Source organism: Rhipicephalus microplus, chromosome 1, assembly GCF_043290135.1.
Source record: "Rhipicephalus microplus isolate Deutch F79 chromosome 1, USDA_Rmic, whole genome shotgun sequence".
NCBI classification, from domain to species: domain Eukaryota; kingdom Metazoa; phylum Arthropoda; class Arachnida; order Ixodida; family Ixodidae; genus Rhipicephalus; species Rhipicephalus microplus.
In genome coordinates, this window is record NC_134700.1 from 137,834,336 (window position 1) to 137,847,588 (window position 13,253).

The 13,253-nt window shown below is 45.0% G+C and overlaps 1 protein-coding gene across 1 annotated transcript; it reads right to left on the reverse strand.

The window, feature by feature from the left end:
* Positions 1–694: 694 nt before the first annotated feature.
* Positions 695–10,757, reverse strand: LOC142768819 (uncharacterized). Its single transcript, XM_075871111.1, has 6 exons — positions 10,541–10,757; positions 6,522–6,604; positions 3,976–4,089; positions 3,214–3,252; positions 2,193–2,237; positions 695–1,310 (listed from the first exon to the last, which is right to left on the reverse strand). The coding sequence occupies exons 1-6, from the start codon at positions 10,686–10,688 to the stop codon at positions 1,266–1,268; spliced, it is 474 nt and encodes a 157-aa protein (XP_075727226.1). The 5' UTR covers positions 10,689–10,757; the 3' UTR covers positions 695–1,265.
* Positions 10,758–13,253: the final 2,496 nt, after the last annotated feature.

Consider the following 13,253-nt stretch of genomic DNA (forward strand, 5'->3'; position numbering starts at 1 on the left):
AAGTGCACGAGGTTAACTAGGTACTATGACGGCGTGTGTTTAGAAAACCCTTGCTTTTGGTTCGGCATGGCGTTATGTTAGCGTGTTAGTGCGCGTCCCTGGCAATGTGTGTGTTTGAGAACCAAATGTGTGACCAAAGAGCGAAGTGTTTTTGTGTGTGCTCAATGACGTATCCGGGAAGTGGCACACCAACAGGCCTGAACCCACTCCATCCCCCGCCTCCCTGCAATGTTTTTTTTTTTCACCATAGAGTCTATAGCAAAAAATGACACGACAACATCTGCGTGCCCGGCCGCTACTTCAGATCCAAGTGTTGCCCCCCCCCCCCCCCGAAAAAAATCTCTGCTCGCGCCCCGGGTGCGTTCTGTGATCTTTTTCTCGCGTTTAACCTTACGATCCTTTGCCTTCAACGTGACAGCGATATTGTTAAACGATGCAACCTAACAGATACAACTCACCACCACTTGTGCTGACCCGACCTGTGGCCGTTTGCGGCGCTTGTCTCACACAGACATTGTTTCTGCTTTGTCTACCGGCGTTGCACTTGACGCTGGTGGCAGTTCTGCTCATAGGCGTCATTTGCGGGAGAACAGGCGTGCACTCATTCTTCCAGCTCAGTACCAGATAAATTCATGCTCAATAAGCAGCATACCGCTTGTGTAAATGTCAACTGCGTAATAAACAAACTGCAAACTTTGATGAGAACATAAACAGTTTATTTTGTGTGCTTCTCCAAGTAAACAACATACGGCTGACATAGGCCTTCTCCTCAGATTAACCTCCCTCACTCCCACCCAAATGTCGAAGCTGTGCGCCAGCGTGTTTGATTACTACATAAATAATCTTCGCACGCGTTGTCATAAAGCTAGCTTCTTTACGTGTCTATAAAGTACTGCCGTGAAGCCACCTTAGTCAACAACATTTTTGAATTTGTGTTTTGGCTTTACATGAAAATTTTTTTCGACACCCATAATAGAGGCCACTACCTATAAAACTAAAAAAAACGTGAATGTTCATGTTCTTCAAACTTCTGTTGCAAAAGTCCAGGTTAGCCGTTTGTTCCATTCGTGATGCACAGTGTTTCCGTCTGAGACGATGACGTGATGACGGCGTTATTTTAAGTTTCGGCTGATAGGATGTCACTGTCTCGTTCGTGCTTTAACGTGAAATCATTGACGACACGACGTAACTACGACAATGAAATGATCCGAGTGGAAGTCATTCTAAATGTCGGCTCCTGTTCTGACCACCTTGTGCCCGCATTTTCAGATTTTCTTGCCTTTGAGTTTCATGGCGTCGGCAAGACATTTCTGTAAATAAAAAAGAAAACAGAGAGGCGTTACTATGTAAGGAGTTCGGAGGCGAGAAATGTACGTCGTGCCCTGACGAACGCACAGAATAGACTGAATTTCACTGATAAGAAAAAAAAAAAAACTCGACAATCAAGTTTGTATCACCGCCATCGCAGTAACTCCTGACATTCTTCGTAAGGGTGTAAGTTGAAAGTTATCGCTGCTTTGTAATATTCTGTGTATTATTCTCTGCGTTACGTTGTTTAATTTTTCGATGACGCACGAACTGACTTAGTCATCTTTGCTTCTTGATAAAGAGTTTCACGACGCAGATAGTGGTACAAGACCCCGACAGGATAAGAACTCGTGACAGAACGCTTCAGTAGATTCTTGTCTGCGATTGCGTTTAGTCACTTCCTTATCGGGAACGTTACACTAAGCTTTTGATGATAACTGAATCTCGTTGACTGTACAAGCAGCGCACCCTTGGGCGTTCAAATAAACGCGTAAGTTGACAATCAGCAGGGCTGAGCCTGTTCCTGCGTTTGTTCGCTTGTCGAGCAGCAAGCTGCTTAAAGAATGGTCAGGCACCTACACCACATTTTCTTAACGTCGACCAGTTTCTTCCAATTATTTTCACCCGAGCCCAAATCTTTGCTCAACTCCACCACCGCAAGACTAAAAAGCCGTCGCTTCGAATCTGCATAATATTCATACTTCGTTTTATGGGACATACTCGTGAGACGTGTAACAAGTTTCAGAAAATAACCGGCAAAAACAACGTTGAAGCTTTTACAATACATTTTCCTTTCTTATACATAGCCGTATCGCGTCATGTATCACTCAATCGCCGATTACCCTGACGGACATTCTTTGCCGATAAATGTATATATTACTCACCCTGTACGACCGGTTTGACAGCTCCGGTGCCAGGCCTTTCTCCAGCTGTGAGATGCAAGAACAATAAATTCCGCGGTCAGATGAAACTGTTATTCAGTGTCGTCATCTCTCACGAGTACACGAATCCTAAATAATGACTGAGAAAGACCGAGTTACCTCTGGTATGTCAACTTTCGCTAATGGGTGTTGTAATTAAATGGGCATGGAATGAGAGGCTCTTCTGATTTTTAGAGTGCAAATGGTCAAGTGGTGCGTCCAGGGTGATTTTGTGTCCAAAGCACAGAGAATTATAATTAGTCAGAAACGGGAGGAGAAGCGCAATCTCTAATTTTAATTTACGGCGTATGGTATGTCCTTTGTGAAAAGTAGGTACGAGATTAAGTTATACGTCCAAGTTTACACCTGACATTGCTATTCTTTGATCCGGGTGGTCTTTCTTCGGGAACGCTCAGTGTAAATGTCGTCTCAAACTATATCCTTTCGATCAAGAGTGCGACTCCACTTAGAACTAACGTGACGAGGTGAAATATTATCATAAGACTTTACCTTCTATACATTATACGGGTACAGGCCGACCGAAATTCAACACAAACGCACTCCTGGTTGTTTGTCTCGCAAATGTGGTGGTGTGGCTGCGCTCTACTCGTGAACTGTTAGGAAGAAAGTCCTCGTTGCTTCTGTTACATTAAGCGCACTCGTACTTACAGCTACGTCATTACTGTTAAGCTTGTTCATAAAAAAAAAAACTAGTCATTTCTCGAGACGAAGGCGCAAGCGTAAACACGGAGGTTTTAGCATATTTGTAACATCAATAGATTCCCTTTACAGAATTCTTTCTTTGAAATGTTTTCCCAGTGAATCGGCCATTAAGACAGGATTCGCTTAGACATAACGAATACAAAAATGAGGTAATTCTTGAATGGGACTGTGATCGACAGAAAATCCAGACGTCAACTGTGCGCAGCACCATGCAGCGGGTGTCCAAATTACATGTGTTGGGTCAATGGAGAAGTCTGCGTACCATTATAGCCTTGCGTTCCTTGTAGAAGCAGTCGTACACCTGAAAAAAAAAATATATAGCACCGTGCCAGATCACCGATTACGTGGCGTTTACATATGTAAATACACTCGCTATCTTTACTTCCGATGTGTGTCTTTAAAGCTCAGTTCCAACTACGCAGCTTTAAGTTGTGGAGACTGCATGCAATGTCGGCTTAAGTGGATGCCTGCTCAAATGCGTATACATGGTGTCGTCTATATGCTATCTCAGAATCGTAAAGTCATAAGCATGTACAAAAGAAGAACCGCTAGTACAATGGACAATTGCGTGACAATTGAAACCTGCTCTTAAGAATACTAGGCGAAACTTACTTATAGAAGAATACCTCAATGCGAGGTTCTTTTTTTCCCCCTCAAACATGCCTTATTTCAATCGTATACTCTAACGGATCCATACAAGCATTACAAAGGGAGGTGATTACAATGCGTGATGCAGAAAACACGCCATGTAGATCAGCCATGGCCCATGAAATCCTGCAGCTTCAAATCAGCATCCAGCGCCATCTTTGACTGAATCTCGCACGCTGGATAGCGTACAGACTGTTGTTGTGTGCAATAAAATTTATATGAATTTCGGCGTTGTTGGTGTCATTCTACAAGCCAGCGTACCTGTTCACTGATATTATGTTCCATAGTGCCCTGCCACCACGTCTGTATAGCTGCCCGTCAGTTGATTAGGGTCGAGAAATCACGCCGTTAAACAGCGTTGCCATCAATGGCCCACCTCTTTTCGGTAGGGTACGTCATCGAAGAGTCGTTCGACGTATTCCACGGCGTGCATGTCTCGGGCATGCTCGGCTGTGCAGTTGATGAACGCTTGGCGCTCTGCTTTACGCACCTGCGTCATAGACAAGAGGAAGAGGTCCGCATAAATCGGTATAAAATACATAGCTACATTCGCTGCAGCGTTTTTAGTAGCTGCTGTACCAAACAGCAGTTATTCGCGTGCAAAGAGAGGATAAAGAAGAAACGTGGTTGAACAGCTATATGTATATTAACTCGCCCCCTACAATGTTTTACGGCACCCACGTCAGAAAGCTAGTTGTTCTCAAGGAATAAGGCTGCAGCTTCAAACTTTCAAGATCTTATATACTGTATACCACTTGTACCAATGAACAATTTCCACAGGGTTTGCTCATTATGGGTATAGTGCAAAACGACGAAGACACTGCTGAGCTAGCCGGCTGATGTATGCAGTGCCCGCACCTGAAGTTAAGATTACCCTTTGTGATGTCGCAGTGCATCGGACCAGCATTACACGCGACTTAGGGCTCAGGAGTACGTGATCTTTGGTGACTGTTGAGTACCATGAGAAGAAATCTGTGCATAAGACCCGAGTAAACGGGCATCTCGGCATTTGGAAAATTGTTGTGAGCGCGGCCATATTATTTTGTTTAGGTTTACAATATGTTGAGTGATTTTTCATTAGAGATTCATGTGAAGTCTCCTTTTGGAGAAAGCGCTGTTCTGTCTAATCACCTATATTTCTTGCAGATGCAGACATAAGTTTCATGGTAAACCTCAAGAATTAGTTGAAAACGTCCGAATTTTATTTGTAAGACTTCGGCACATGTTTTAACAACGAAATCTAGTTGTATTGAAGTTAAAACCACTTAGCTTTCGTAGCATCGGTTTTTCGGAGTACGCAGTGAAAACAACATAGCTCTTGCTGTCGTGCGTCATGATTTTAACAGCAAATCTCCCGTTGAGATGGCAGATATTTGCTATTAAAATTTGCTGCGTCCAGACCTATCTTAAGTTATATTATCAAAACTTTCTACAGCTTAAATAATTTTCACTAGTTATTGGACCTTCTACCTGGAATCTTGAAAATTTGCATCGTGGAATTAAGTAATCACCATCGTATCGCCAAAGAGCGAAAAGCGGCGGCGGAGCAGGCGAGTCCTTGCCATAACGTCACATCGCCACGACAACCACGACGCCAGTGTTTGTTCTCGGGGCTATAGTATGACGTCTGTACATGCAGTGCGTGGCACAACTGCTGGGCACAGACAGCGTGTCCTTCAAGGAAGCTGACAGTGTTTTGGCAGGTGTTTCTCTTTGTAACGCTGTAAAAGTCGCACACGTCATCAACGGAACAGAACTGCAGTGGTTCTTATAAGGCGAGAGCTTTTAATGTCTCTTATATTCGCCTTCGTCCGTCCCTGCCCTGGAACGATGTCAGCTGTGGCTTCTTCCCATTACAGTTTTTCAGCAATCACATGAGGGGCACAGCGGCACATAGCGATAGTTGCGCCGCCACGTACAGCTCTGATTCTCCACAGGCTTTTGCCGAACACACTTGGTAATTTGCAAATTGTATTTGAAATATTTACAGCGCGTTCAATACCAGGGAGTCTGTGTAAGTTCCTTCGCAAGAGCCACACAACATGAAGCGTACATTCTCCCGCCGTGGTCTTGGCAACTATTATATAGATGTTGCACTAATAATGAAAATCGTAGAAGGGTCAGCACAAAACACTCACTGTGAGGGGACGCCTAAATGATGCTTTTAAAGCCGTGCAAGACGAAAGTTTGAGCGGCAGGCTTAACTTCTCCCACTCAGGGAAGTTGTGAACTTTGCCAGTGTCGACTTGAAAGAGACAACAAGCTTTTATTACTGAATCTAAATAAAATCTTCGCTGGGTGCGAGCACGGGCCCTCAGTCCAGGGCTCCATTTTGTTGCGCGACACTATATACGAGCCCGCTGGACCACCTGCGGCTGTTCCTGCCGGCGTTTGAGAATTGGGAAGTGTGGTTCTATATATGACTACGGCAGAGTACCAAGTACTCACGATATATCAAGTTCAGAGCACTTGCCTTTGACCAAGGCAGCTCGAACATGAAACGACAGTATAGTTTGAGGTGTATGTAACGCCGCATGTGACGTGCCCCAACGAGAGTTATTCGTATGGTGCATTGTCATATTATACAAGGAACCTTCTTTTTTCCCCCGCTAAATTAAACACCCAATTGAAACGACGTAACCGATAAATGCAATTTTGTGCACATATAGTAAGCGTTGCATTACCTTTCAGTGCATACATTTTTAACTTCGTGACCATTACTATCGGTGCACGAAATCACATTTATCGATCACCACGTTTAGAATATATATGTACGAAGGGTTCTGGAGGAATAGTTCATTCTCGTAGTAACTGCGTAACCATTACTCTTTATCACACTGCTTCCTTTTAGTCTGCCACCAATGTCCAATAGTTGAGAGCTTTTCTGATAGCATGCATCTCGGATAGCGTGGATGCTCATACCTTGACGGCTTCGGACTTTGTGGGGCTTTTGTACTTCAGCCTGCAATGTCGCATTTGTCTCCGGGCTTCGTCGTGTGGCTCGCCTGTGAACCAGAAGCGTCGGAGATAGAAAGAGAGAAAAAGCGAGTTTTTTAATTGCTACGTGATCTTAGAAAGAAGTGACAGAGTTTATTCAAAGGGCACGGTAAAGCTTGCCTTGCTATTCTCTTAGCGTACTATTCAGTAAAATAGATAATCAATCGAAGTCATGGAGCCCAAACAATGCTTTGTTCCTGGAGCGCAATTTTAGAGGAGAGGGCTGAATAGTTTTCTTCGGAGATTATTTCGGACTCATAAGAGAAACTCTGTCGAAATAGTCATACACCTAATTCCGGGTGCTGACGTGCGCTTGGAGGAGGGGACGGTGTGACAAAATGAGAGGCTTATGAACTATGCAGCGGAACTCGGTCAGGTCTTTCTCCCATTTGTTCTAAGCAAAGTTCGTCTGAGTAAACTGTAATCAAATAAGTATGGAAGAAACAGAAGGATGCCGCCCAAAAGAGACCATAGCTCCACCCTCAAGAGGGAAGTATCCCGCTTGATATATTTTCGTCGCATAAAGTAAACATTAACGAGCAGGTCACTAAAATCAAATCAAATTAGGTTTTGTTTTCGTCCTGTATTGTACAGAAAGAACTAGAAAAAGCCGAGTTTCAAACAGCCGGACTAATTCACATGAAAGAGACCACGGCCCACCCGAAGGGTGAATTACTCCGTGGTGTTTTCGCCGCGCATTCACGGCGGCAGTCGCGGACCGTGGTTCGGGACGAACTGCCGCGGCACCTCGCGACACGCTAGACGGATGAACGCTCCCGAACCTCCACTACCAGCGTCCTCCATCTAGCGTTCGTTCGGCGCTCGCCAGAGCACACGGCTTCACCCGCGCTTCATTGGTCATTGTTGGCAGACAACACCACCACATGGCGTCATGGTCTCCCGGCGTAGCGAGTGCGCACCCTGAAATGCATTGTACATCCTGTTCATGGGCTGCACATGGTCAGAGTACCGACCCACCCACCTCCCATCGCTGAGCCAAGCGCTTCGTTTTGACTCGCCCACAGCTCTGGTGGTGATACGGGGCATTTAGGGAGCATAAATCAGTTTCAATTGTGTAGCCATATGGTCAGGGTGAAATATGGCCTAACGCAATACAATCAGGGCATAATGGTAACGTGCAAAACATTCACGCATCTACACGAAGCCTGTGAACGATGACGAGTGCGCGAAGCTAGGTTCTAAGGGCCATAATGTCTACTAGGGACAGACGGACAGAGAAATGGATTGATAGACAGGTGGACGGATGCATGGACGAACAGACGGACGGATGGTGCAGCGGTCTTTTTGCAGCTGTGTAACAGGTGTTGTGATACGAGTGTGGACGCTGGTACATCGCTGAACGCCGGGCAAGGCTAGCCCCTATGGTGCTCGCCCCTAAAAGCAGGCCGAGAAGCACAGCAAAATATCGTATACTCGGAGACATCTGACAGCCCACTAATATATCCAACGTGCAACAGAGAACAGTGATTCTTGTCTCAGGATTTAACGTCGTGATAGTTGATATTATACGTATCAGGAGACATAGATGCCATTTATTGAGCCACGCCGTTTTCTGGAGCAAACGAATGATAATATAGCGTGGTTGCGCAAACGAATTTACTACAGGAAACGTTGGGTCCCTAAAGCTTGTTTGCCTTACGAAACGAGAAGCCTCACAGTTTCGTCTGTTAATACTCCATGCTAAGAACTCTTACTTTCTTTTTATACATTTATTTACAAGTACTGCAACCCTATTAAGAGTTTTTCGCAGGATGGGATACAAATATTTGATTCTGACTGCCTTTTTTGTTTACTTGATGTTATTTTATGTAAGTACACTGTTTACTTTTCACTTATGTTGCGTATTTTACGTGCTGTTATAATTAAAAATTTTATTGTTATTGTTAACCGAGGGTCCCACTGCAGTCGCCTGACTTTGGGACCCTCGTATGCATACTACATTCTACAAATTTTGTATTTTGAATGAATGAATAAACTGAATAAACTGAAACTGAACTGGTAGGGCAAACGAAACAATGAAAAACAAACTACGTCTGGTACAAAGTCTATGCAGATATAGATAAAATACGGTTCAAGTATATTTGAAACAACACGTCAAATACAGTTATGAACGCAACGAAAACGAAAATAAGCTATAGTCACACAATATGGGACATGAACAAATTGAAGGGTGGCTGCAGCACCACATCGTTGGACAGTTGATTCCATTCATTTATGACCCTTGGAAAAAATGAGTTCTTAAAGGAGTTGTTGCGAGTAGTGAAGGGGGTGATTGTTAGCGCATGATGGTAGCCATATATAGTCCTGTAGCATAACCTGTAGAAAAGGAGATGCTCTCGGCAATATCAACGCTGTAGTGTCCCTTAATAAGTTGATAGAGAAATTTCAATCCGAGAACACGATTTTTTTTTTGTGCGTGTCAAGATTGGTAGATTGGCTGTTTTTAGCAAGGCTGTTATCGAAGTGCTTCCAATGGTCTTGCATATATAGATCGAACCGTCCCCTTTTGAATGCATTCTATTTTACGAATGTCAATGACATGGGAGCGGATTTCGGAATGAGAGTCATTAAAAAGTTTGTTAACGTCGTTGCTCCACTTGCACACGTTTATTCTCTTTAGGAGAGTCATGACTTTCCAAAAGAGAGTCAATGCACGACACTCCGAAAGAGAGCCGACATGCCTCTCTAAAGAAAGTGCTGCTAATGTGACTCTCACATGTATGAACACAGTCGGATGACACTTTTTTTTTTCCGAGTACAACTGAAGCGAGCGAGTCAACCTTCCTACGCTGAGATAAAATTTCTTCAGTTCTCTTCAGGAAATTTAGTGCATGATAGCTTGACAAACCCCGTTAGCCCATATATACTGCAAGGATTAGCACATTTGTGTGGAACATGAAGGGCGTCTGTGCAGGGGTGTAAGCAGAATTTTGTTAAGGCGGAGGGACTCCCCCTTGATTTGAAGTGGCGGCCGGACAGGCAAAAGGTCACTACGCGCACTGTAAGTCCCGCTGAAACAAAAAAAAAAAAAATGGGGGGACATAGGCCTGGTGTGCCATCTCGTGGCTATGCCGTTGTGTATGTGTTGATCTATCTTTGAAAGGGTAATTTAAGGAATATACGTGGACTGAAGCCTGCTAGATAATTTGGAGGACACTGATGCATTTTCGCTTCTTTCTTTTTCTTTATGGCGATAGAAACATTGGGTAAGCTTCTAAAATGATCCCTTGATTTATCAGGAGGACTTGCGAGTTATTATATTTTGCTAATGCTATAAAACAAGTGATTGTTAAAAAGAGAAATACGCTTAAGTTTCTTTAAATTCCCAAGAACCGGGACGTGAGTCAAGTTTTCGTGCCAGGTTCGACACATTGAAACATGTAATAGGTTGTAAGCGCAGGCTACTATAAAATTTGGTACGGATATAAGTAAATAAATAAATTGAGAAAGAGACGAAAAGCAAAGCTTAGAAGCGGAGTGCAGTTATTTATTACTTGGGTTACGAATAATCTAACTGAGTGCTTAGTATTAACAATTGTTCTTGGAAATTGCTCTTCAAAGCATCCTGTGCGTCCAAAGTGCTTAGGAGATTCGAAATTACCTGAAACAGCGTTACGCTTAGCGTAACTAAAAAATCGCGTCATGTTAAGGGAAGTATATTGGCTGCGATGCGCAGAAGTCCCTTTAAAAGGTCCAAAATAGCGTGAAAGTTTGGCAGACATTCTACATAGAACTGCCATTGACAAAATACTTTGCTTATAAAAAAAAACAGCACGATGGTGTGCGCCGCCGTTTGAACAGATGCGCCATGGAGACAAGGTTGGTTGTGTCCCACCTCGTTTGGGACTATAAAACGATGTCATAAAACTGTCGTTGATCGAATGGGAACTATGCGGCGCTGTGCAGAGTGGGTGCACACTCACAGTCACAGTGTGACACTTCCTTCGTGTACGTGGTCGCAGTGGTGTTCGTTGCAGTGTCGGCAGCTGGCTCGTCTGTGGTGCTGGAGTCCTCGCAAACCACAACCATCGCCAAGCTGAAGAGAAAGCAGAAAATCCGGAGTCGCGCCATATATAGTTTTCTTTTCCTAGGACCGGTCCAGCTGTATACGCGTTTCTTTGACGACCTCTTTCAGAGGATTCAGCAGTAACCAGAGAACGTCCTTTTATTCCTTTCCCACTCAGTCATGGTGGCAGCTTGTAAGGGCACTAGTGACGCAATTTGTTCACGCCCTGGCTTTTTGTGCATTCTTATTCCACTTATAACTATTGAGCTTTCTTTTTTGCTTCAATTTGTACAACAGACTAAAAGCACAGCTGCCGCGGTCCTACTGCACCGTTGTGTATACACTTAAATTCTTTGACAGGCTGAACTAACACACTATCAACCAATGAATACGCGCCTGCTGGAGGCTTCGCGCGTGTGGGGCGGTGATCTGTACCTTGCGTGAGGGGACGGCGCCCACTCTTGTAGTCGTGGCCTTGAAAAACGACAAACATCGCCTGGCGGTCCAGAGAAATCACGCCATGAAAAAAAAAGGAAATTGGCATTGCATCGAAATTGCGGATAACTATAAATCAAGTATTTTGAAAGATTCACTTACTGGTGCAAAACACTTCATATGGCACATGGCACATTTCTGCCAGTGGAATGCGAGATCCGAATACGAGGAAATGAGACTCCTACCGCCAGAGCCAGACCGTCGAGACATTGCAACTTTTACGGGATAAGCGCTGTAACGGGTGGCCATACCAATGATCGAGAATAGGCTTGAAGATAACGTCTATACCCCTGGATTACACTAGCAACGTTGTGGTTCTGGTCCACGCGCTGTCTACATGGAAGTGAATGTGGTTTGTAATTGTAGAAGTGCCAAAGCAGGCGTAATCATGTGTGAAAGGAAATATGCTTTTTTTTAGCCTTAGAAAGATACCGAACAATACGCAACACAGGCTATAGGAATGCCTGACGTTCAAGTTCCCTTTAGAAATGCGCCACGTGATATCCTGTCAAATAGAGAGCCCTTTTCACCTCAATGGAAGTCCAGATATTTAACACCCACCAGGGTGATGTAGTAGTTAAGGTCATAGGCGTACGCATGCAGGGTCCGCCTTTAAGGAGGTGAACCTTCGTCGCAGCACGCCCCCCTCCTTATTATGTGTATGTATAGGGCCGACTTTGCACCATCCCCCTTTCTTATGTGACTAGGGCACAGGTACGTACTACGCCATTATTCGTAATTCTGCGGAGAAGGAGTTGCTCGGAGGATTTCAAGTTCAACGGTTGTGCCACCCGCGATCTCCGACGCCAGCGCATAGCTGTCGACGACTGGTTCGTCCTCCGCGGTCTCCTGACACCGTGCACCTCGCGCCGTCCTCGGACTTCTTCGAGCGGCTCCCTCATCTTTCCCATCTCCTTCTTCTTTCTGTCGCTTGCATTGTTCTATTTCTTTATACATATATCTTTTCAAAATTTTTTTATCCCCCCCCCCCTTCTCACATACCCTACAAGCCGCCGAGCCATGCTCCCGCAAGGGCTGCAGAAGTATAGTACCTTCTTTTTTTTCCGGCCCCGCCGCGGTGGTCTAGTGGCTAAGGTACTCGGCTGCTGACCCGCAGGTCGCGGGTTCGAATCCCGGCTGCGGCGGCTGCATTTCCGATGGAGGCGGAAATGAAGGAGGCCCGTGTGCTCAGATTCGGGTGCACATTGAAGAACCCCAGGTGGTCTAAATTTCCGGAGTCCTCCACTACGGCGTCTCTCATAATCATATGGTGGTTTTGGGACGTTAAACCCCACATATCAATCAATCAATTCTTTCTTTTCCATTGAACCACGTATATTCTGAGGAGAAGCGGGGTACTCGCTACGCATTTGCAAGGCATTATGGGCATGCTCTTGATGCGGTGGCTGATATGACGACGAATAATTATGGATAAGCCCTTTGTAATGGGTTGGAAGCATTCAACGACTCGCTCACTACGCAATTCGCATTGTGTGACGCCTGGTTGTCATTGTACTCTTCTGTCACGCTATGGGACATATGTTAACGTGGCTGCTTCTCGACATGAAGCCCGTATATGGTCTTTTTTTCGGAGTTGTTTGCAGCCCTGGCGTAGCTCTGTCGACTACCACGGAGAAAGCCCAGGTTCGAACCCCGTTCTATTCTGGATATCTTTTCTTATTTCGTACGATTTCGCTTACGTACACCGGTGGCGGCGGTAGCGGACTCCGAAGACGGCCCTTGTGATCTCATAACAGGTTTCACTGCGAAAGGTTTTGATGGCGCTTGAGCATCGCCTTCGAGAGTGGAGCGCGATCAGGTCTCGTGTGCGTGGCCTTCAACCGTCAAAGGAACGTTTGTGTGCATATTGACCGCTTCAAGATAGAATGCATACTAGATGTACAATTGCCAAGTCTGCATTGCGCCATGATTCTCCCGATTGAGAATTCATGAAGCCCCCACGACGCGCCCATGGATCGTGTGTCACGTGCAGCTCCAAACTTTGTGGGCGGACAGCTTCAAACCACCCATTCGCGGTGCAACGGGTTTTGACGCCTGGTGCGATTCCAGGATTCTGTCAAGAAATATTACATCCATCAAAGAGACTCCATTCGCTACATGGCATTAGCTTTTCT